We start from the raw sequence: 24061 nt of genomic DNA on the forward strand, positions 1-24061 counted from the left end.
TTGCAATGTGTGCAGTTGTTGATTTCTGCAATAGGAATATGTAAAAAGTAGAGTATCTCTTGAAAACTATTCCTGAGGATCAGAGAACTATCTAGTGTCAGATTTCTTTTGCTGTAGAGAGGATTACTTGATTTTTCTAGTATAATCTTAGCCAATTTCTTAATGTAAATCAAGTATCAGAATCTTTAGAAGGTCCACCTAAGCACAGTGATGTTCTGTCAGAGCCACTGACAGTGAAGTTGGTGCATGTGTGCTTTTATAGCAGGAAATTGACAGATAAGTGTTAAATGTTATGCTGCTGCTACTGCTGCTTTTAGAAAATCTGGGAATTGATCCTTTTATGTGTTCATGTGTGTGTTCATCCACACAGCTATATGAGTAGGAAGGAATGCAAGTTCTAGCTGGAGTCCTTTTTTTTTTTTATTCTGCATATTTCAGAACTTTATCAATTTCCTGGCGTTCTTGTTCTTTCTAGTTTTGAGAGTTACTTTTATAGCGTCTGTCTGTGAAATCAAGCTGCAGTATTTTTCAGAGGGTGTTAATAAGTTATTAGTAATAAAACTAAAGATGTTTGAAGTAGTCCCCAAGGTATGCTGCTGTATTAAAAAACCAAATAATCTAAATCTTCTAGAAGTCGCTGGAGTTCAGGGGTTGGTGGAAGTGGAGGAGGATCTTCTGGTAGATCATCTGCTGGAGCTCGAGACTCTCGAAGGCAGACCAGAGTCATACGCACAGGACGTGACAGAGGATCTGGACTGCTGGGGAGTCAGCCACAGCCAGTGATTCCAGCATCAGTCATTCCAGAGGAACTGATTTCACAGGTGTGTGAACTAGAAACTGCTTGTTGCCCAAAACTTGCAGAGCTTCTCAGAGCATGTGTACCAGAATGTGTTGTAGTAGTACCTGTTCTCCAAGGAGTAATGGCATGCAATTGAAGAAATTGACTTTCCTTATCTGACTTGGTTTTTTTCTTAAGTACGTAGTGGAAGTGATAGACTTTTGGATTAGAATTAGAATTTTCATTTCCAAACGTCACCCAAGACAAGGTATATGTTTAATGTAGATGTGGAGGGCTGTGTTTGATTGCAGAGGGGAGATTTAGTGAAAGAATCAGATATTTGAGAATAATATCAAATATTAAGTTTCTTGAAGGAATGTAATGAAGGAAGGCAGATTGACTTTTTTTTTGTGATTGATAGAAAGAATGATCCATTTCAGATGTAAATGAAAGATAGAAAATGTGACTTTTATGAATGTTGGGTATATATTGCTCTGCTTTTGCCTTTTAATGCACTAAAGTCTGAAGAGGCGCTTCAGTCTATTAAAACATTTTCTTCTATATTTGAAGAAAAGAATACGTTCAAAATATGTGACTAGTTAATGCATTTTAATTATTAGATTAGAACTAGTTCCTGGTTGACATTTGAAATGCAGAAGTTAGTTGCTAGGCAAAAGATAATCTGCTTTACTTCCCTTGCTATGATATTTTGCCTTCTTTGTTTAATTTTATTTTTAAATAGCGTACTTTGTTTACCTTCAAAATAGAAGGCGTCTGAAACATTTTTGAGGTAACTTGAAAGCAGAACAATGGAAAAGGAAAAGATCCTAGCAGATGGTCTGTAGACTCTAGGAAGTCTCAAAAATCTGTAAACTTCTGGCATAAAAGTTTATGACAAAAAATTTACCTTTGCGTGTTATTAGAATTCTTTTTTTGCTTGCCAGCAGACCATTTTATTTGGTGCCTTATTTTTACTCTGTTGTTAAAGTACTCAGTACTTGTTTCTTACATTTTTTTGTTTCTGGTCTTTCAAAACTCTTATAATCTCTGACATTTGGTAGAGGCTAGTCTGGAAAAACAAAGTGCTCTGAGTCCTAGGGTCAGTGGAATAAATCAGAGTTTCTCTCTTTTTTTGTAAATTCGTTGCACTTGATGTTTGGGAGGTTTTATCTACATTTGCACTTTGTTAATAAAAACTTCAGTGTTGCAGAAACTGCTGATGATAAGCCGTTAGAAACAGAATGATGAGGAAAATAGAGTCATTAAAGTGGTTTTGTTTGAAGGACAGTGGAAAGAGAAACCAGTGTAAAAGGGATTGAAGTCTAGTTTTGGCACAGCAATTGGTTGCAAACACTGTTGAGTGACATACTAAGTTTAAACACTTTTATAGAAACATACATAAACTCTCAAAACCAGATTATACTTATTATTTAGCTGCAGCATTAAACATTCCAAGAAGTAGATTCTAAGATTCTCTTAGAAAATGTAGTGACAAAGTTGGGGTTCAGTGACCTAACTGGAGCTGAGAGAAGGCTGGATATCAAATACATGATACTGTGAAAAATTGATAGGAGCCTTTGTCTGTATGTACTGTTATTGACTTTTGATTCTTATTGGACTTTCTTTAGACTTCAGCATTTTCTTATGAATAGGGGTTGCTGATCTGAGAATGGCCAGTAACCAATTCACTCTGCTCTTCTAGGCACAAGTTGTTTTACAAGGGAAGTCCAGAAGTATTATTATTCGAGAACTCCAACGAACAAATCTTGATGTAAACCTTGCTGTAAATAATTTGTTGAGTCGTGATGATGAAGATGGAGATGATGGGGATGACACAGCAAGTGAATCATATCTTCCTGGAGGTTTGTATCCTGCAACTTTTAATAAAAAATCACCAACATGTTCTTATTTTTCTGTATTTAAGTACTGACAGTGAGTTCTGTGCTGTGCACGGTACACAGTGAAGACAATTGTTGCTTATAGAAACAAAGTCTAAAGATGTATAAAACAAAAGATGGACTGGGATGTCTTGAGGGATTAGAATAGCCACAGAAGAATAACTGTTGATAGTGTTTGTTGAGGGGCATGAAAGTTACGGGGTTTTTTAGGATCCCAGGCTTTGTAACACTGGCATTACTTTCGTTTATTTTGCTGCTCAGTGAGATGCTGAGACTGCTGTGTGGCTTGCTCATAAAAGCTAATTCTAAAACTTTCTAGTGACTTGCATGTTTTTTACTACTAACATATATTCTTAATATTCATAAAAGTTTTTAGAGCAAAAATTAACGTGCTTTTCTGAAATTAAGAAGCCTTAATAGAGGGCAAAACACTTTACAGTGGTTAGAGTTAGATCGAGAATTTAGTCTTCATCTCAGGTTCCCCTTATAAATGCTGTTCTGGCTATAATGGCAAAATCCTGTAATGTAAGTGCAGCTGTTTTTGAAATACTGCCTGTCCCATAAAATTGCTTTTTATAAAAGACTTTGAATCTTCTTTTACATTGGCTAAATAATTTAGGCAGTCTTTTCTTGCTGAGTGAACAGATTGGAAAACATAGCAGCCAAATCCAGGGTTGTGTTAGTTGCACTGCACGAAAAGAACACATCTGAACTCTGACTACATAGTAACTTTTCTTCTGTGTGTCAAAATGATGTTTTGATATTTTTCTAATAAATGGTTGTATTTTGGTTTTTTCTTTCTGCTCATCTGGTTCACCAGGAAGGTTCATGGGCTTCGTCCATCTTTAGTTTGTCAGTCATGTGATTAGAGAATGAGTTTTTTTTAATTTCTGCAACAAAAACTTTGCATTTCATTTTGCTTCTTTTAGTTTTAGTTGCATCTGTCAAACATCTTTATTTTGCTGTAGAATCAAGACTCTTTTGGTGAAAAGGGTGAAAAATCTTTAATCTCAGTCTTATTTTTTGGTGATCAGCTTAATAGGATTAGACAGATGCACTGGAGGAAGTTAAATCTCGGAAGTTTCGAAGTGTTCAAAGCACTTCTCAGTCTTAAGGATACCCAAATGCATTCCTCCAGAACTGACCTTAGGAAGATAAATCAGTTAGGAACTTCTACTGTAAATTAGTGCTTTTAACCATACTAACCAGCCTTCAACAGCATCAGCTGTTCTCCAAGTACCTCTTGTGATTCTAAGGATCAATTAATAGGGACTGTCTGACAACCCGTGACTGGTAACATTTATTTGAAGGTGCCTCCACTACAGTCTGAGTCTCATCTATTTGAGATGGGTTAAAGTGATATGCAGAGTTTCCTTGTCCTCACTGGATGTCCAGAGAAAAATTTTCTCCTTGGCTTAATCTTTAAATCTTCTTCCCTGTTCAGAGTAAATTTCCTGTAAGAGATTGCAATGTCCTAAAATTAGGCTTTTTCCCTGTTTTGCCCCACAGAGAAATAGGGTTATTTTTTTTCCCAGTTTTTATGGGAAAACATATGGAAATGATGGCTGAAGTGACACTTGATCTGTCTTAATGCCACTCTTTGGAGATGTAATTTCTGATTTGTAGAATGTGCATGCCTTGTCTCTCCTAAGTTTTACGGGTGTAAAACAGTTTGTTGCACAGAAATTAATTAGTTTGGTATGATCAGTTTGAAACTGATCAGAAATCTAGCTGAACACTAGGCAGTGCTGTTTCTGTTGAAACATTGAATAGTAAAAATTAGCAGCTTTGCTTGTGTCACATGACCGTGCAAGCTAGTTTTCAGGAAAACCAAAATGGCCAGAGAAAGTTGCCTATAGCTCTTTATAAAAGTATTTTTGCTCTAGAAACTTTGCAGTCTTCCTGCTTTCACTTGCCAACTCCCATCTGGGTGCCCCTTTGGAAATAAAACATCATCAGAGAAAACTGTGGATAACGGATACATGCTATATGCATTCAATTGTTAGGCTTTTTTATTGTTCTGAAAGATAAAGAACCTTTTTTAAAATTATGCCAAATTATGCTTTAAAGCTTTTTGATTTTCATTTCAAGCACAAAAAAAGCAAGCAAAAAGACAGAATTTGCCTCTGGACTTTTGAGGCTCTTGCATTTCAATTAAAAGCATATGTTAATTTTGTCTTTCTGCCTTTTGCATGTCTGATGCTTTGTGACCCTTAAATTTGGGGGTTAGTTCTCTAAGCTTTCCAAGCTAGAGAAATTTTTTAAAGCACTTTACATGTAATTAAAAAAAATAAATCATTAATAAGCTGAGATACTTTCCAAGTACTGTGAAATTAATGTACTCTTGTTTAATGGATTATATATTATTAGTATTGTAAACTTTATGCATCTGACTTTTTTTTGAGGTAGCAAAGAACATGTTTCAATCCTTCCTGAATTCTCAAAATGTCTTAAGTGAAGAGCAGAATGTTACTTTTCTGTACAGATTGCTGTCAATGAGTGTCTCTTAAATATTTATTTTTGAGTCCCAGTGTACTTTGATTTTTGGCTTTTCTAATCTAGTCCTGTTTCTTTTGTTCTATGATAGTTAGGAGAGAGGACTGTGGGTTCATTTGTTTCATAACAAATACATAAGGAGAATAATCAAGATAAAAATATATAGAACAAGTTCATTTATCATAGGAAAGACTCAACAGCCTGTGTGAGGCTCATACCAGGCTGTATTAGAGGGTTCTTGTAGGCTTTATGTTCTGTTAATGGTTGGGATAGAGATGCTGTAGGTGTTAAAAGTTTTTGTTGTTTGTGCAGTTCAGAGAAGTGCATATTTGCTCGGTAACTTGTGCATGGTACAATGGGTTCTCACTGGTGGGACTTGTGAAGTGTGGGTTTGACAACATCCAGGCTGCTTTGCAGAGGAGAGAGAGATGAGCTGATGTTGCAGCAAGGCTTCCTGTGCTGGCTTCCAGGGAGGGGAATGGGAACTGCAGCCTAGTGTAGGATCAGCTCAGTGGTTTGCCTTTAGGGAAAACAATTAGATGATGGGGTTGGGGGTTTTTGTGGTTTTGTTGTTGTGGCTTGGTTTTCTTTGTTGTTGGGTTGGTTTTTTTTCTCTCTGTTTTTGTGAACTTCAAGTTGGGTAATATTTTGAATAAATATTATCTTATCAAGAATGAATTCTGGAGTTCTGTTTTAGTCTAGTTTCCTAGGAAACCAAAACAAATGTTTCTCTCCCTTCACTGTCACAGTTTTGCCAATTTAATCCAAACTTGAAAGAGGAGGAGGAGGTACTGAAGACATTGAATACTTGAATATTTCATAAAAGTGTGCAGCTGAGAAGAGGGGAGAGAGCTTATGATTGCACCCTTAAGGGAGAAGGTTTAAAGGGAGCTCTACTTGAGATCAGAATTGATCTAAGCAACGCCTTCAGTTAATGAATCCGGTGATAATGTTATTTGATGTTTTGTTTTTTTTCCTCTGATCTGGATATCTTTTTCCTTCCAATTTTCTTTGGTATTTAGTAGTGAATCATAGATATTTTCTTACAAAAATAGGTTCATGAGAAGTATCACACCTAGATGTGAAGGGAGCAGTCTGATTCTGGTCTAACACTGCACAAGATGAATGATATAATCCCACGGGATTTGTCTGAAGAGCAGGAAAATAAAGACATAGAGAATGTTTTTTGTTTTTTTTTTTTTTTTTTTTTTTAATTTTGTTTTGTTTCATTTTTTTAAAACTCTGGATTCTTAAACTGGATGTAGCCTTGCAGTATCTGTGTTTTCACAGCGCTAAAAAAATTCCAGTGATGTTTGAAGGGGAGTGGATTTGGCTCCTATCCCTACTGGTTTTAGCACCTTTCTTTGCTGATATAGAAAATGGAAGAAGGGGGATCTCTTTCAGAAATACTGGAAGAAAATTAAAATCTGATTTGAAGCTGAAATAAGAGGGTAAGAAAAGGCTTCATTTCGTTACTCATCTTAATGCGTATTTAGCCCAAAGCCACATAGTTTTGGTTCTTACGTCTGATACTTGAATTTTTACTTTTTTTTTTGGAAACACAGCTAAACTCAAGATGCCTGAGCTGGTGGAAGGTGTGTGTGTATGTGTGTGTTAAAAGTTAGTGTGTTTTCTGTCGAGAGGATTTCTCACGTAGCTTACCTTAAAAAATCCAGTGTTGTCTGTTTTGAATGAGGGCAGAAAGTTCTTTTCTGTACTGGGCAATTTGGTTCCTAGAAAGAGGTCAAAGTTCATTGCAGTTTTTTTTCCTGGACACTGACCAGAAGATATCAGAACTAGTTGCCTAGAGTATGGAGGGGTTGGAGCTTACCTAGGAAAAGATGGTTGTGGGAGGAGGGAGCAATATGTCAATATTGGGAAATACAGCAGAATCTCATCTGTGTTCCCAGCTCTGAAAGTCTGTTACTTACAGGTTGACGCTGAAGGTGAGGTGTACTGCAGGTTTATAGTTGTGAAAAGCCAGTAGCAGGCAGGGTAGGGGTACTCTCAGTGATCTGAACTGTTTTAGATAAAGCCTGTTTGCCAAATGTGAATTTTCTTTCTAAGATCTCCAAGCAGCCTGTCATGGATGATTTTGTAAAGTGTACTGTGTGAACTATGGAGTCCCAAATGGTGTGCTTTTAGAAGCCCAGCCTACACTTGAGTGGATTACTTAATTAATGCAAAAAACATTTATGTAGGTCTTGCCTTGAACCCACTGTGCTCGCTGGTTTGCAGTGCTGTTTTTCTGTGGACGTTTGGTGGTATGTGTTACATTTCCTGTAGATGAGAATTTAGAAATACAAGGATGAATATTCTGATGTGCAGGCATGTGAAAGTCTTAAGTGAATTAATACCATCTCTAAGAGCAGACTTCTGGCTCCTTTCAATTTTTTGATACCCTCTACTTTGGGTTCCTCCCTCCATTTCATTCCAGACACTGAGAAAAAGACCCATAATAATCAGATTCTGCTGTCAAGAATGCTTGTTTTCTAGCCACTGTTTCCTTTTATGCCTATGAGATAGAGGCTGAGAACTGGAAGTGCAGGAATCGTGCTGCTGCCAGGTTTCCTGAAGGGAGTCTCTGTATAGTCTCACATGGGATTTGTGGGTGGTTTAAGCTGATGAGGTTGTCTTGCTGCCAGAAGGCACTGTCCTGCCATTCCCTTGCTTGGGGATGAGATTTTTGGGCCTGTATAGGCTAGTAAAACCTAATTTGGGGAGCCTGAGGTTTTTTTTTTTGGTTTTGTTTTGTTTTGTTTTGCTTTGCTTTGTTTTTTAAAGTCAGATTTGCTTGAAGGTTTGGGAAGGGCAGAACTATTTCCTTTAGCAGGAAGCAGTAGGGTCTGGTCAGCTTTGCAGCATGTGGTGAAGCTCCACATTTGGGGCTCTGATTACTCCATTAAGTCAGTCTGAAGATCCATCCTCACCTTACTTCTAAACCTAGTGAACTTGTGTTTCAAGCCAGGTGAATGCCCTAGTTAGATTTAGAAATCCCCCCTTGTCCCAGGGAGGTGCCTGCCACAGGGATAAAGGAGGAGGGAAGTAGGACTGACCTTTTGTGGTAAGATGGTGGTCAGGTTCAGTTGTCTTGACAGTCCATACTGCTGGCCTTCAATAAGTCACATGAATTTCCAGTAGCCTCTTTTGTGTGTGGATAGAAGCTTTAGGTTAGTTACTGGAAGGAGATTGTTTTGCATTTTAATGATGATCATTACTTCACGGAAACTCAAGTTTTCCTGCACAGAAGCGAGGGTACTCACAGTATTGAAGTTCAACCTTTAGGTTTGGTTAGGTCTTTTTTTTAAACTGCATGGTATTACAACATTGTGCTTTTTCCAGATAACTGTTGTTGTTCATGTAGCTACCATTTAAAGATTTGTATTGAGAGCTGCAAGTTGCCGGCTTGTGAATTAAATGAGTACATCATTCTCTGAAAGAGACATTGCATGGGGAAAGGTGCAGTCTTTGGCTCAAAGACGTGGCTGTGTGAAAGCTGCCTTTCTCTGTCAGCTCTGTCCTCCCTCCATTCTAGGTCATCCTGGGAGTTCTGCATCGCATGCATGAGTGTGTGTGCACATGTGTGTATATGTCTCCATCTTACTTTAGTGCCTTTAGTTCTTTCAAGTGACAGTCAAAAGTTTGAATTTCTGGGATACAGAACAATATGTTTTGAGAAAGTCTTGTTTGGGGAATGTAGTTAGGTAAGTGACAGAGCAGTTCTTGTAGGGAAGCTGGTATTGTTCACTAGTTCACCAAGCTTGATTGTAAATGTGGTTGCATAGGAGGCACATGAGTTTGCACTGGTGAATCTGAAGAGCAGAAATTCAATTAATAGATAGGATTTTTTTTTTTTTGGTATTTGTTTAGTGATGGTCTCTCTAGCTGATGTTTTAAGTAGCTGATTATTCACTTAAGACCCTTGTCTCCTCTTATAGAGGATCTTATGTCTCTTCTGGATGCTGACATACATTCTGCTCACCCAAGTGTCATTATTGATGCTGATGCTATGTTTTCAGAAGATATTAGTTACTTTGGTTATCCATCCTTTCGGCGCTCATCACTTTCCAGGCTAGGCTCATCCAGAGGTAATTTTGCACCTTTTTTCTTTGTAATATGTAGTTTGCTGTGGGAAAAGCTAGTGATAGTAGACACTGGTGGTTTAGATGCTGATTTAATGTGAAAGTAGACTGTGCTATGTTGTCAAATATAGAGTAGACAAGTAGATTGCTGCTCATCAAAATTTTTATGAATTCTGACTGTTAGCAGGTAAGTTCTGCAAGAACGTTGGTAGTCATATATTAAAAATATAATTGTTGATCATTGTAAGGTGTTATAAAATTATTGCATGTCAAGTTTAAAATAAACTGTAGTGTATGTACCTACTAACATAGATTGCCGTATAAATATATAATTTGGCTCAAAAATTAGTAATAATTGATGACATGCAGCATTCTTAATACTTCCTTTTTTTCTTCTTCTTTTTCTTCTTCCTCCTCTTCTTCTTCTTTCTTTCTTTCTTTTGGGTTGCTCTTTGTACGCTGTTCTTCATGTTTCCTTAGTTGTTCCATTACAGAAGTTACCTTTACGGAATGAGGAACTTTAGATAACAAGGAGGCAGAAGAAATCTATCTAAATTTTACTTTTTGAAGGATTTTTGTAGTTGGATAAGGAGAACTATTGGCAGGTGATAAAAAAAGCTCCTTGAGCAGTGTTAGGGCATTTTTTCTTTTAAGCATTATACATTTGAAAAATTTATAACAGACCATGGAGCAATTTCTTATATTTTTGAGGCTGTTGCCAGAAATACCTAGAGTATTTCCAAACTGTTAATCCAGCCTCTGATGTGATTGTTTATTTAGTACAGTTTTGTTGCCTTTCATGAACATGTTTTAATATATTAATTGCTGAATATGTAAGTTCCTGTTACAAAATTATTAGTCAAGGGCCAGTGTGATGTTTGCTAGAAAGTAAGTACAGTACTTATATGAAATACATCTGTAAGACAGGCTGTCGTGTTCGGCTTATGTAAAAACTTTCCCATTTGTCTAATACAGCAAAAGACCCAAGACTTGGTGTAATCCATTGAAACTATGACATAATAATGCATCATCTCATCAGTATATGTAGTTCCAGTTGATTTTTGTGAGCATAAGTGAGGTACTTCATAGGTTAAATACATTTATGTGCATGTGCGAATATTCAGCATCTGACATAACTCCTTCTAAATTCCTCCTTTTTTTTCCTTTCCTACGGTTATTCTGTATAAAAGGTTGTTCTGTATAAGATGTTACCATTCTTTTCATAGTCCTTGTTTTCCATGTGTAGTTGATTTGTGGAAAGTTAGTTTGATTACCTGATATAAAATAATTTTCTGCATGAACAAACTGCAGAGTACTGGCTTTAGACAGTTTATAGGTTAGTTGGAGGGGAAGCATTTTGGTAAGAACATTTTTCTGTCAGGATCCTTTTAAAAACTTGTCTGACTCTTGAAAAGTTTTCATTTAATCTACTCAAAGCAGATACACTTAAATTTATTAAATCCAGTCCTATAGTATATTGCTTTAAACGAAAGGGGTTGGATTCTCAAATACGTATGAGAGCTTTTTTTAATGCTTTCTTTCTTTAACCTTTTCAAATTACTGTTTTTTCTGGGAAAGTTGCTATGAAACTCTCTAATAAATACTCTTGTTTGGTTTGCATAAAGCTATCTGGCAGACTGTATAGATTTAAGATTTTTCTGTTATTGTAACTACATTGATAAAACTGCAGAACTGCATATTGTACTAGAAAACTTTAAATAGAAATGTTAAATGTATTTGGCCTCTTATGATGTAAGTGAAATTTCTCTAGCATTTTCATAGTGCAAAAAACTGTAAGCCTTTATTTCTAGCTTATTTTATGTTTAGTGACTCTAAAGTACATATTCTTGAAAGAGTTAATATGTTGAATGTTGCATGTCAGGACTATGTTTTTAATCTGTGTGAGTAGATTAAACTGCTGTTAGTTGCATCCTGAAGGGTCTTTACTAGAGAGTGGCTTACTTTTATCCCACTGGTGTGACCCAATTGCATACCAGTTCTCCTTCTTCCCTTAGAGAGAGACTCTGAGCTGTTGCGTGAACGTGAGTCCGTTTTACGTTTGCGTGAACGAAGGTGGCTTGATGGAGCCTCATTTGATAATGAAAGAGGCTCAACAAGTAAGGAAGGGGAACCAAACCTGGACAAGAAGAATACACCTGTTCAAAGTCCTGTTTCTTTAGGAGAAGACTTGCAGTGGTGGCCAGATAAGGTATGGAATTCTTAAATCTATTATTTGCATGCTGAGCAATTGATCTGTTTATTTTTTTTTCTGAATAAATACCCTGAGTTGCCTTTTTGACTATGACATTTTAGTTTTGTGAGATAATGTAATAAAGCATATTCCTTATTATGCACATAGTTAAATTACACATAATTATTGACACCCTTCTAACTGCCCTTCTGTTACTACTGTTTTAATTTTCTTCTCTGTGTATTTTCAAGATACTGCTGTAGATCATAAGGCTTAGGGTTTTCTGTTTCTTTCTTATATTTATTTAGGTGCTCAAAGCATTGGCAGTAGGGAACTCATGAAACAGTCTAAACTATGCTTCATCAAAGAAATGTTTTTTGTTAAGCATTATTATTCCTGGAGATACTTTCAGTTTGAATGGATTGGGCTTTTAAACTACAGTAGTAGAAATTTGCATTTAGTTGCAATTGTGTTTTGAGTTTATCAGTAACTTGGTTGCTCCTTCAAAGTCCTTTGGCTTTGATTAGCTGTTTTTCTTTATAACCTTAATTCCATTTTCAAGGCAAGAAATAATAACTGCAGGATATAAAAGTAGTAGAAACACCAGCTATATGTTGGTAGTTGAATACCTGTGGTCATTGTCTTTGTGAACTACCTAAATGTTTGGGGAAATGAGTATTTAAAAACCTAAATAAAATAAAACCCAAACCAACTAACCAAACCAAAGAACTTCCTAAGAATGGAAGTGATCATCGATGTTTAGTAGACCAAATTTTATTGACTTGCTCTAGTGTTCCCATTTCTGTCTGTCCATGGGGTCTGTGAGGTTCCTTTTTTGATCTGTCACACTTTCTTTCTCTGTGTGTCTGTTCATTTTGGACTAAATCTAGATAGAAAGCTTGAAAACAGAGGTGAATATAGAGGCTTATTTCTGCTAACAGCAGCAAGACTTCAGATGCAATTGTCTTCTTCTGGGCATTCAGACTGAGAAATTAAGAGACCTAAAAAGAATGTTTGTCTAGTAGTTACTCTTTACCAGATCTTTTATGTCTAAAGTGTTTTTCCTTTGTTTGTTTTGGGTTTGGTTTTGTTTTGTTTTTCTTTATCTAGTAACATTGAACTTCTCTGTCAGTGAAAGTTGGCAGCTTTCGTCGCCCTAGCTTAGAATGAGAAAATCTAGCTTGGTAGAGAGACATTCCAGGAATTTAACATCAATGAATAAATGTAGTTTAGATTTGGAATACTGACTCATCATCTTTGTTTTGGTAACGTTACTATGGCCGTTGTTACTAGTGTGGGTTTTTTTTTGTTTGTTTTGCTGTGATATCTGACTTTATTCCTGTGCACTTTGTGTACTGAACTGATTCCCACTTACCTGTTTGCATTGCACTCATATAAACCCCAGCTTCTGGGCTTCCAGATAAATCAAGGTGTCTAACTGGAAAGGCTTTCCATCTGTATTCAAAAGTAATTTAATTTTGCGTCATTTCTTTCAGTTGAACATTCATAAGAAATGGTTCTGTGTCTTCTCCTGCTGTAAATCCAGTATGAATTTTTGTTGGTAGTATTTTTCAACAGAAATTCTTCAAGGGGAAAGTCCTGGGAGAGACAGTTTAGCAGAGAGATCAGTTCAGACGTCTCTTCCACTTTGGAAAAATGAAAGCACACAGGAAACCACTACAAAAGAACCAGTCATGTTTGCAAATATTTTTCCTATGTTTTTCATTATTTGGACCTTTAGCATTTGGGACAGAAGTCTGTAGAAGGCTGTGATGAGGGTGGTTAACTTTTGTTTGCGGGAGGTGAAGTACCAACCTGGAAGGCACGGGTGAAACTTTTAGAAAGCTGATAGTGCTCCCAAGTGCATCAGTTTCACCAGCAATCTGAGGCTGACAGTGTATAGACATGTTGCTCATGTACTGCATTTTCTCCACCAAATAAACATCATCAACTGCTCAGGAATCCAAATCAGTGAGTACATTCTTCTGATATTTCAAATATCAGAATATTTGTTACAGTGTAGCACTGTCAGTCTGCACTTGCACTGTATCAACCTTGTGCCACAGGTATGGGTAGTGTAGTAAAGGCAAGTATGGCTGGTCTTTCTTTTCCTGCTTGACTGTAATTTAGGTGCAAACCAAGCCTTTAGTTTTTTCAAGTAGGTGCATTCTGCTTGAGATACTAAGATTTTGCCAGTAGTCTGCATCATCTTCATGTGTGTTAATTTCTCGGGTCTGAAATCAGAATTTGTTGTTGAACACGAGTCTCAGGTTTACAGAAACAGAGCTGTTGTGTTGTTTGTGCATCTTTGGGCAGTTGGCTGAATGGCCCTCTGGAGGTGAATGCAGCATTGATCCTGAAGCACTTAGGTCACAACTGCTAGTATTTTGATGAAAGGGAATGAAAAAATTTCAGTGGCAGGTCTCTCTAGTATTCAGCTTCTGGTACAAAGCTGTTTGTTTTTAAAAGATCTGTTAGCAAGATGAAAAGTCAAAATGAGAGTGTCTTGGAGCAAAAATGAATTGCCTTCCATACTTAATTGTGAGGCATTAGGCCAGCTAACTTCTGAAGATTCATCTATGCTGATGAAGTCAAATGCATCTCATTAGACTACAGTAGGTTCTGATGACAGTTCTTTCTCAGAATGTGCAATGTTTATGTCATAGCATGTATTAATAATCATGATGTGGATTAGTAGTTGTGTTACTTCTTTGCTATGTTGGTAGATGCCCTCCAGAACAAAATATTTCTCTAATGATTTAACCAATTATAGAGACTCTTATCAGGGTATAAAAGAAAATTGCTTGTGATTGCTTCTGTCTTTTCCTCCTGCTGCTTTTCTTTTTCCCAGAAATACTGGTGAGCATTTGGTAAGAGCTGTACTGAATGAATCCTGTGTCACTCAAGGACACATTCACACCTTTTGGAATGTGCACTTCTGGGCATGAACACTGTGAAAAAATAGTGTAAATCCAGCCTTACAAAACTAAAAGTGTTTCCACTTTTAAACTTCTGTGGTGAAAAGTCTGCTAATTTAGAGGACAGGTAAATGTACTAGATAGTGGGACTTTTTAAATAGCTGACTGAGTTCAGTTTCCCCTCAGATGGCTGAAGTACTTAAATGTGGTGAATTGTAATCAGAGAGTCAGTTAAAGATACTGATCTGGGGAGATAACCACTGCAGAGAAGACCAGATATCATCTTTCAGATCTGTAGCTGTAGAAGACAGCATTTGATTTTATGCTAGTTTAAGTTGGGTTTTTAAAAAAATTTTTGTGAAGCTGTAAGTGGAAGAAAAATTTGAGTTATTAGTAGTAAGGAACTTCAGAAAGAGCATGTGTGTCCTATAGCTGCACTTGCTGAGGAGCAGTGAAATGTTACACATGTTTCTCGGTAAACAGAATTTAATATTTTGGGAAATCATTCCAATTCTCTGTAGCTTGAGATCAGTTTCAATGCAAGGAGGAACAGGAATTTGCCGAGGTGAGGTTGTAACATTGTATAGTTGCCTTGATACAAAACCCAATCTCAGAGGGAGGAAATCAGACCACTGAAGTCCCTGTAGGTACAGGATGTAGCAAATGAACAAACTGATGCCATATAAATAGTAGGAAGATACCAGCTGAGTTTTGATAAAATGTTAAAAAGGAGGAAAGGGCAAGAGGAACAGCCAATAATTAGAAACTTCCCCAGCATGTCAGGTTATAATGATGCATTATTGAGATATAGCATACTGATTTTTTAAAAACTTGATGTTGTTTGCAGTTACTTACTTTCAGAAGTGAAAGATAAGAGTTAATTGACAAAACAGTGAATTTGATAATTGATTTCTTGGGTAGCTTGGAAGATACTTTCCTGACTATACTTAGTAATGAAATAGTGGAATTATGTTGCTTTTTTGTTAATTTCGAACAGCCAGAATTTCCAGCAGAATTTTTTTTTTCAATGTTGCAAGTCAAGAGATCTTCTCATTTCTAATTTTATGGGCTGTGTTGTGTTCTCAAAGCACCATGTAAGCTCTTAATAAACTGTCCAAGTTAATTGCCGTGTATATGCTATTGATAAAGGTCTTGGAAATAATATCTTTCTTTATTCCCTCACTTAATCAGAAACAATGATTTTTTATGTGAGGGGGCATGATGATCTTGAGACAGTCTGGATATATCTTTATTTTCAGGTTCAGCATTCATGGGTGCTCTGAAAAAAAACAATTCCAAGTTCATATTTTGCATTTATAGATATATTTATAATATCATTGTCTTAGATTTTGTATTTCTGTGTTTGTAGGATGGAACAAAGTTTATTTCTATTGGAGCTCTATATTCTGAGCTCGTAGCAGTTAGCAGTAAAGGAGAACTCTACCAGTGGAAATGGAGTGAATCAGAGCCTTACAGAAATGCACAGGTACTGTATAGCTTTAAATATTCCCCTTCAGAATTATTTATATGCTTTGAATATCTAAAATACTTTTTTGTTTCTAAAGAATCCTTCACTGCATCATCCACGAGCCATGTTCTTGGGGTTAACCAATGAAAAGATTGTGCTTCTTTCTGCAAATAGTATTAGAGCAACTGTTGCCACGGAAAATAACAAGGTATGAAATGTTTGCTGGTTGCTGAATTTGACAAAGCTGGGTTTTTCAATTGCTTGCAGTATATTGTAGAGAAATTGTTTCTTCAGCTTCATCTGCACCAGAAAGTACTCAATTCATTTGCTCATTCCTTTCCTTTTCCTGCCCATGAAATGCAAAATGTTTTAAAAAAAGATATCTATCAGATTTAGAGCTGAAACAGCGAAAAGGTTGCCTGATGATATGAAGCACTTGACTTTTTGCTCTTACAGTAGAAACTGACTGGTTTGAGAATAGAGAAGCTTGTTAATGTTCTGTAGAGATTTAGTAGAAAAGCTAAGGACATTGAAGCTTTCAGTGATGTAAAGTAAGTTAGCTAAATATGCTTTTCAGCCCAGTTAGAGTGAACTTGAAATTGATTTGGTAAAGACACCCACACATCCATATACTTTGACAGGTTTCTTCTTTGTTTTCAACGTTTTTTGTTAAGGTTGAGGACTGGAAATAGAGGGGAAAACTAATCTGGAAAGCTCTTCTGGGGAAAGAAAGATGGTAGGGGATAAATTTCTGAAGGGTATAATTGTTTCTTTGTTTTGTGATACCTTTTTCCCCCCCATTCCAAACCCAGTAAATATTACATTAAAGATGCAACTGATGTGCAACTTTCCTTTTTCTTTTTTTTTTTTTCCCCTCTACCTTCTTTGTTCCTTTCTTTTCCTCTCCCCTAGGTTGCTACATGGGTAGATGAAACTTTAAGCTCCGTAGCCTCTAAATTAGAACACACTGCACAGACATACTCAGAGCTTCAGGGAGAACGGATTGTTTCTTTACATTGTTGTGCTCTTTACACGTGTGCTCAGCTAGAGAACAACTTGTATTGGTGGTAAGTGAATACTTTGGTTGTGTACAACAGTGTGGATGCTCTGGATGTCTTCGTGTCTCTGAGAAGCGTTGCAAAACTGCTGAGCCGCCATTGTTGATTTTTGGTTCCCTTTATAAAATATATTTATTCTCTTTTTTAATGCCTAAAGCTTCCAATTATAACATCTTTAACAGAATAAGGTCATTCTTTTAGGAGATGTGTTTAAGTGCTTTAGCATTCAGATGTATCAGTACTACACAGGATCAGAGAGTAATCTCTGTGCCTTTTGGGTCATTCAGATTATAAATATGGAACAAACGTACCCACATATGAGGTCAATGTTCCTCTGTCTGGCTCTGTTAGAAGATTTGGTCTGTTAGTTTGTGGTCTAAATCTTAAAGAAGGGAGAAATAACATCAAATGCTCCCTCTGCAGTTTGTTGTTAAAATATAACCCTTTCAGACCCTTTCATAAAAAATGAAATGTTAGTTAAAACATTTTAACTAATAGCTTCATGATTAAGAAGCTTACACCAAAAAACCACAGACAACACAAAGCAGAAAACGAACCGTCAAAAATAATATTTCCAAAGGGCTCTGAAATGAGTTTCTAATTTAAGGGAATTAATTGAGTAATACTAATGCATTGTCAGCATGCATTATTTTTCAGTGTGTCAGGAGTCATTGCATTATGTATCATGCTTAAAGTTCAAGTGGCTTTGAGGCATGGAGGAGCTCAATACTCAATGATGAGCTGGAAATAAGAGCATTGAAAATTAATTGTATGAAACAGCTTTCTCATTAAATTCTACTAACTCTGGAAAATATTTAAGTAGACTTGAAGCTATACTTATACACTTCTGGTTCTTGGCTCTTTCGTTATTCCAGGCTGACATGGCACACTTTAATTACTCTTTGTAGAGATACTGCTAAGCTGTAGCATTGGAGATACTTGGCTATTGAACCTTCTATACTTACTGGAATAATCTGTGCCAAGTACAATAATACTTTTAGTGTTTACATGCAGTCTTTGGAAGCAGTTTATGATGTAATGTGTCTTTTTGTGGTTGAATGTCAGCCGTGGTGATTTTATGTTACCAGATTGATGCAGACAGAAGCTTTTGTTACTATTGATACCCTGAGTTACAGTGATCTGTAGTACATGAGACAGGATTTCAATTTCCACTGTTTCACAGGGCTGACGCTTTTTACATTTTACTTAACATGAAGGAGCTTCTTGAATCAAAGCTTCTAACTGCATAAGCCACTGACTGAAACATGAAGTATCAAAATAATAAGCATGCTTAGCTGTGTATGCAGGCATGATTTTCAGCTAAACCAAGCAAATCCAATTACAAAAGAAGTGGGATTTTCCCCCCCTCTTGCAGTGGAAGTTGTAAGAGCCCCAGACACTTTCAGCCATGTACCCAGAGAGGAAGTGAGGCTTTTAGAATTCAGAAACAAAAATCATGTTCCCCAGAGGTTGCAAATTCTGGAAATTATCACTATTTGTGGGAAAGATATCCTTAAGTTCATCTTGAAAGCTGTGACTGGAGTATACCACTTGTAACAGAGGTTTTGCAGCACTTCAGACTGGAAGGAAAGACATTTGACAATGAAATAAGTCATGTGCTCTGCCTCCTCCTCTGTGTAAATTGGGGTAGTCAAGATGAATTCGGAAAGTTGGGGTACATATGGAAAAAGATGGCATTTCTGCAGTGCTTTGAGATTTTGGAGAAGGTGGCACACACACTTGAATGTTTGCTCATGATTACATTAAGCAGAAGGAATAAACTGTTCAAAGTTCTGAACAAAGCTTTTCTTTCACAGCCTTTTAAAAATAACATGCATTTTTCCACAGGGGTGTAGTTCCTTTCAGCCAAAGGAAGAAAATGCTAGAAAAGGCCAGAGCAAAAAATAAAAAGCCGAAGTCTAGTGCGGGTATCTCCTCTATGCCAAACATAACTGTTGGAACCCAGGCAAGTACAGCTGTCACCAGTGGCACTTTCACCATGCTATATGCTGAGTTTACAACGTCCTCTTAAAAAAAACACAACAAAAGTTATTAGCACGAAAAGTTATGCACAAAAGTGATAGCAATTATGGGAAATTAAAATAGTATGTTTGAATTATATGGCTGTAAATGGATGTGTCCTATTAGTATTGTTGCTGTTCTACAAGTGTGACTCTTGCTGCACAGAAGAACAAGCTGTACTCATGCAAAGTACTTCTATTTTAACTTACCTACTGATACTATATTTTGAGAGAAAGTAAGTATAGAAATACAATTCCCTGTAGAACAAAAGGCTTTGTAAATGATGAGGCATTTAAATGCCTGCAGTATTAATAACTGGGTTTGATTTATTTATGCAGTGTGATAGATCTTTGGTTTGAAGACTTTACCTTTACCAAAAAGACTAATAACTGATACAGAGGATTTTTTTTTGATAAGTACTAGAACTAATATGAGACAAAGCAGCCCTTTCCCAGGGAGCACATTTCTTTTGATTGCAGAGCCATTCTAATTGACACTGTGATGAGTCTCTGTTATTGGGTTGATTGTTCCTTTTGTAGTTGAGCATCTAAATATTGTATGTTAAACAGTTTCAATGCTAAAGCTGTTGCCTTCAGCTGTGAATTTCACAACAGCTTCTTTTTTCATACATAATGCTGACTTTCCTCTTCACCTGATTCCATAAGTTTTCTATTTTGACTACTGCATATGCCAATGCGAAAATAAGGTACATATGATTTCCCTCAGTAGAATTCATTTTTCTAATAGAAATTAATATTTCTATCTCTAGGTGTGTTTAAGAAATAACCCTCTCTATCATGCTGGAGCAGTTGCTTTTTCAATCAGTGCTGGCATTCCTAAAGTTGGTGTGCTAATGGAATCTGTTTGGAACATGAATGACAGCTGTCGGTTTCAGCTTCGGTCCCCTGAGAGCTTGAAAAACATGGAGAAGGCCAGCAAAACTACCGAGGCCAAGTAAGTGTGGAGACCATGGGCACATAGACATAGATTGTTCATGTGGTAGGTACTCTTCTGAACTGGGGAGCAATAATGGAAAAGGAGGGTCAGACTTTTGTAATTTTGAAGATTTTGTGATCTTTATGAGGTATTAGGTTTCTTGTAAACTTGGCTCGATGTGCAGAAAGGCTCACTGCAGGAAAGGTGTCTCACTTCTGTGAAAGCACTATGTACATGTGAAATGCAGGAGGAGTATTAAATGAAGGCCTCCCTACAGTGTTTCATAAGGTTTCCAAGATTTTATATTTTAATAGCTGAAAATGGAACCAGCTGTTTCTTGGCTCTTCATGAGATTAAACAGATCTCTTTCAGCCCCTCCATAGCTTGAAAAAAAAAATCTTTTGAGTTGACAGTGCCATTTACATGTTTCTTAAAACAGTTTTAAACAATTTCAAGTAAAACTTGAGAATGTTTAGCAGCTCCGGAGTTTCAGGTTTCTGTATAAAGCTAATAAAAAAGTTCAAATGTAGCTCATCTTGCTTATTTTCTGTAATAGTGTGTCTATGCTCATTTAATGTTAAAAAGCTAATCCCTGATTAAGCAGCATTGTACCATCCCCAGCTTCAAGGTTTATAGCCTTGTCACTTCGGATGGTTGTTTGCAAGTGTGGAGTTACTTCTTTAAGGTATTGTTAAAGGAACAATGCTGGGATACCCTGGTGCTTTGTCCACTGTCACAGAAAAGATTCCACTTTTTTCTTTTTTCATTTCTGAGTGCTAACTTTTGTTCTAGACCTGAAAGCAAACAGGAACCAGTGAAAACTGAGATGGGTCCTCCACCGTCCCCAGCTTCCACTTGTAGTGATGCATCTTCAATAGCAAGCAGTGCATCAATGCCATATAGTAAGTAATGTGTAGCTCAGAGTAAACTTAAATAATTATGTAGATAAGAAGTTTCCATAAAAGGCAATTCTACAGTGATTCTGTACTAATTTCAGAATCCTTTGGTCTTTCAGTCTGTACTGCAGTGTAGGTGAAGGCTTTTGTAATAGACTTCGAATAATCTGTGAATTGTCAGTGTTAAATAAATGTATAAGCAGTGACTCCTTGATGTAAGGTGTGTCTGTGCAAGCGTAACAGTTCTCAGAATCAAAAGGATCTTTCAGGAGGTGATGAAGAGGAAATACTAAAGATAAATTTATTTTTAGTTGCAATGTGATAATGAGTTTCTTTGCAGCCAGGAAGTTGAACTTGTTTTGGAAAACTTCTTTAAAGATTAAGCTGCTGTCGAACAGCTTGCCTTGTTGTTGAAAGTCAGTGCAGAAAGCAGTAGTTTGTATCTATAACAGAAAATGTCTAAAAGGAGACATTCTTTACTAACATACAAAAGCAGTCAGGGAGGTTTCATAGTACAAGTTGTGCTTAAAAACCTGAAAGGCTACATGTGAATTTGTGCAACTGGACTCCTTTAAGCATTTCTTTCTCTCAATTTAAACACATAAATAGATAAAATGCAATTACAATGCCATCATTTGAAGAAATCTTCTCTCTACAGCTTATTCTTCTAATTGGTCACAAGCTGCAGTTTTAAGCAGCATTGACCTAATGACTCAAACGGCATTGTCAGTGACTGAGAATCTCATCTGCTCAGATCTGCAGTACTCACTTATTTTACTAGAAATCTTCTACTATTGATTTCTTTTATCATTCAGTTCGTTCAGCTGTAATTTTCCACTGACTACAACTTTGCTTGGGCATTTGAACTCGTGTTTGGAATTAACTGTGCAATTAGCTTAGAAGTTCTCTGCTTCTTACTTAAAATATGTTGGTAGTATTAATTACACTATATACACAACTTGGAAGATTAAAGGTTCTTGTCAGTGTTTATTTAGCCATGTTATGTATTTAGATTTGACTCTAAGTGTTCTACAGTTGCAGATAAAGTCTGCAGCAAATCTAACTGTACTGCAATTGCCATTAGCCCAAATAGCTATTTTCTGCCTCATTTGCTGTTCTTCTAGAAGTTTACCAAGTAATCCAAATGTGGTAGGCAAGCAGACTTTTTGTGAGGTTGATACAAAGCGCTGTAGCAGGGGTGACTGAATGTTCTCAGTGTCAGCCATTTCACTTACAGCATGAGTATGTGTGAGCCCTGCCAGAACAGAGCTTGTTCCTTGTATTTTAATTTTTTGTATTCTAGTTACTGTATTATTTAAGATTTTAAAAAAATACTGTACTCTAATCACTTTTCTTAAATATCTTTAAAATTGCATTGCTTAATATATAGGCTTTATTAGTTTCCAAATCCATAGAAAAACATGAAAGTCACATGATATACTTGTTAGGTAGCTCTGACTCCTAAAGTTGTCTTCTTATTAACCTCTTGTTAATTTCTACATTTGACTGCTGATAATCTTTTTGGGGGAAAGGTTTGGTGTTTACTGAACATTGGATTTTGATGCTTTGATGGAGTATATCAAGTCTTTCTTTTTGGTGCTAACTTTTCTGTGTCAGAGCGGCGACGATCTACTCCTGCCCCAAAAGAGGAGGAGAAAGTGAATGAAGAACAGTGGTCTCTGAGGGAAGTTGTATTTGTGGAAGATGTTAAGAATGTTCCTGTTGGCAAGGTTTGTCTAAAATACACTGCCCCACTGTTTTTGGGGAGGGGGGAAGAAAGGGTTTTTCTTTTAAGTAAGCTAACTGTTAAAAAAAAGCATACTTTCAGGGATGCTTGAGAATGTTTCTGATGAGTATGATTTTAGCTGTGTTTATAATGCAATGATAATAATAGAGCGGGTGTGTTGTGAGTAAAAGGTGATAAATCTTAAAAAATTCTTGTATTTTAAGTTGAACCACAATATTACAAAAAACAGACGTGGTTTTATCCAAAATACTATTTTGTTGTCTTGAGAAATAACTCCCACATGTCCAGTGATAGTGTGAAGGGTTCCACCTGTTATGACTGACTTTTACACACACATAGGTAGAAGATTTGGATGAATCTCATGTTCTGGCAAGCAAAGAACATAAATATTTTTGTTAGAAATTATACGCTTCATTAATATGATTAAAAAGTTATTTGATTTATTACTCCAGAAAATCCCTTTGTTTAATCCTTGTAATATTTTCATTTTTTCTGTAATAAACCTTTGCTCTGACTCAAGAGCCACGTAGAGGAAAATACTCCCTTTTCTCCTTTGGCACTGTTGTGTGATGTTAGGAGGGATTAGGTCCTCTAGACGGTTCTCTGGTGTGCTTTTCAAAAATAAAAGCAATGAGAAAACTAATAAGGTTTTCCTCAAAAGGAAAAGATTGGGTTGCTTTCTACTTGATTCATAAAAGATTTTAAAAAATGTTATCAGAAGAGGATCAATAACTGTCCAACAGAAGGCAGCTGAAGTTAGTAAGAGTTATTTTACTTGCATCCCTAATGGATTTACTTGTGTGGCAGTGTAAGATTTGCCTTCAGCAGTATCTTTGAAAGGAGCAGGCTCACAATGAATTTTCATTATCAAGTTTAGGTCATTTCTGCAAAAGGGAATATGGAGCAACTTAGCTCATTGTAACACTTCAATTTCTCAAAATAAGATTTTGAGATCTAGTTGAAGTTGCCGAATCCATTGTTTTCTTCTGACACCATCTTTGGGAAAGTCCCTCTTGTCCTTATTCTGTCCTTCTTGTTTTAGATCCTAAGATTTTCAGTACAGAGACTGTTCCTCTATTTCTGTATACAGTTGCAAAGCTGTCTATGCATTGCATCAAGAACTACTATGATCAGTATAAAAGAGCTTGAATTTTTATGTTTACATTTTCACTGGAGTGCTAAAATCATTATGGGGCATGTCTTCTGAACAGAGTTCAGTGGTGCTGAGTCTATTCTAGATCAGTCATTTATGGCAAAAATGCTTCTTTTCCTTTATAAAGCATGCTGTCCTTTTCCAGTGTTGTATACTGCCCCTCATGTTTTTCCTTTTGCAGTTTTGTAATACTTAATCTTTAGAGCTTAGGTAGAATCCAGCAGACAAAATCAACCACTATTTTTTGTCTGGTGGTGTCCAGGTTAAAGTCAGAAATGCAGTTTATTACAAGGCATTTAACAAGTTTGAGCCTCGTTAGATGTTCTGTTCGTAATTTGGATCAGCTGTGTGATTGTAAGAAGGAAAACCAGAGGCACCTCAGTCTGCAGAAGAGTTATCCTTGGCAGTTTTCTCCTAC

The 24061-nt window shown here is 36.5% G+C and overlaps 1 protein-coding gene across 11 annotated transcripts in view; it reads left to right on the plus strand.

Annotated features, from left to right (window-relative positions):
* The window catches only part of UBR5 (ubiquitin protein ligase E3 component n-recognin 5), an 86796-nt gene that overhangs the window by 21403 nt on the left and 41332 nt on the right, over window positions 1-24061 (plus strand). For 7 of the 11 annotated variants that reach the window (XM_058036185.1, XM_058036194.1, XM_058036211.1 and 4 more), the window contains 11 exons: window positions 632-821; window positions 2481-2640; window positions 9111-9260; window positions 11252-11463; window positions 15733-15849; window positions 15929-16039; window positions 16744-16898; window positions 18738-18855; window positions 19681-19865; window positions 20640-20749; window positions 22361-22473. In XM_058036185.1, the coding sequence (XP_057892168.1) occupies window positions 632-821; window positions 2481-2640; window positions 9111-9260; window positions 11252-11463; window positions 15733-15849; window positions 15929-16039; window positions 16744-16898; window positions 18738-18855; window positions 19681-19865; window positions 20640-20749; window positions 22361-22473 (1621 nt within the window). Of the gene's footprint in view, window positions 1-631; window positions 822-2480; window positions 2641-6502; window positions 6624-9110; window positions 9261-11251; window positions 11464-15732; window positions 15850-15928; window positions 16040-16743; window positions 16899-18737; window positions 18856-19680; window positions 19866-20639; window positions 20750-22360; window positions 22474-24061 lie in introns of those variants that run through there. The other 4 variants (XM_058036203.1, XM_058036220.1, XM_058036253.1 and 1 more) reach the window with 2 other exon arrangements.

This window comes from Melospiza georgiana, chromosome 1 (assembly GCF_028018845.1).
Source record: "Melospiza georgiana isolate bMelGeo1 chromosome 1, bMelGeo1.pri, whole genome shotgun sequence".
Lineage (NCBI taxonomy): Eukaryota > Metazoa > Chordata > Aves > Passeriformes > Passerellidae > Melospiza > Melospiza georgiana.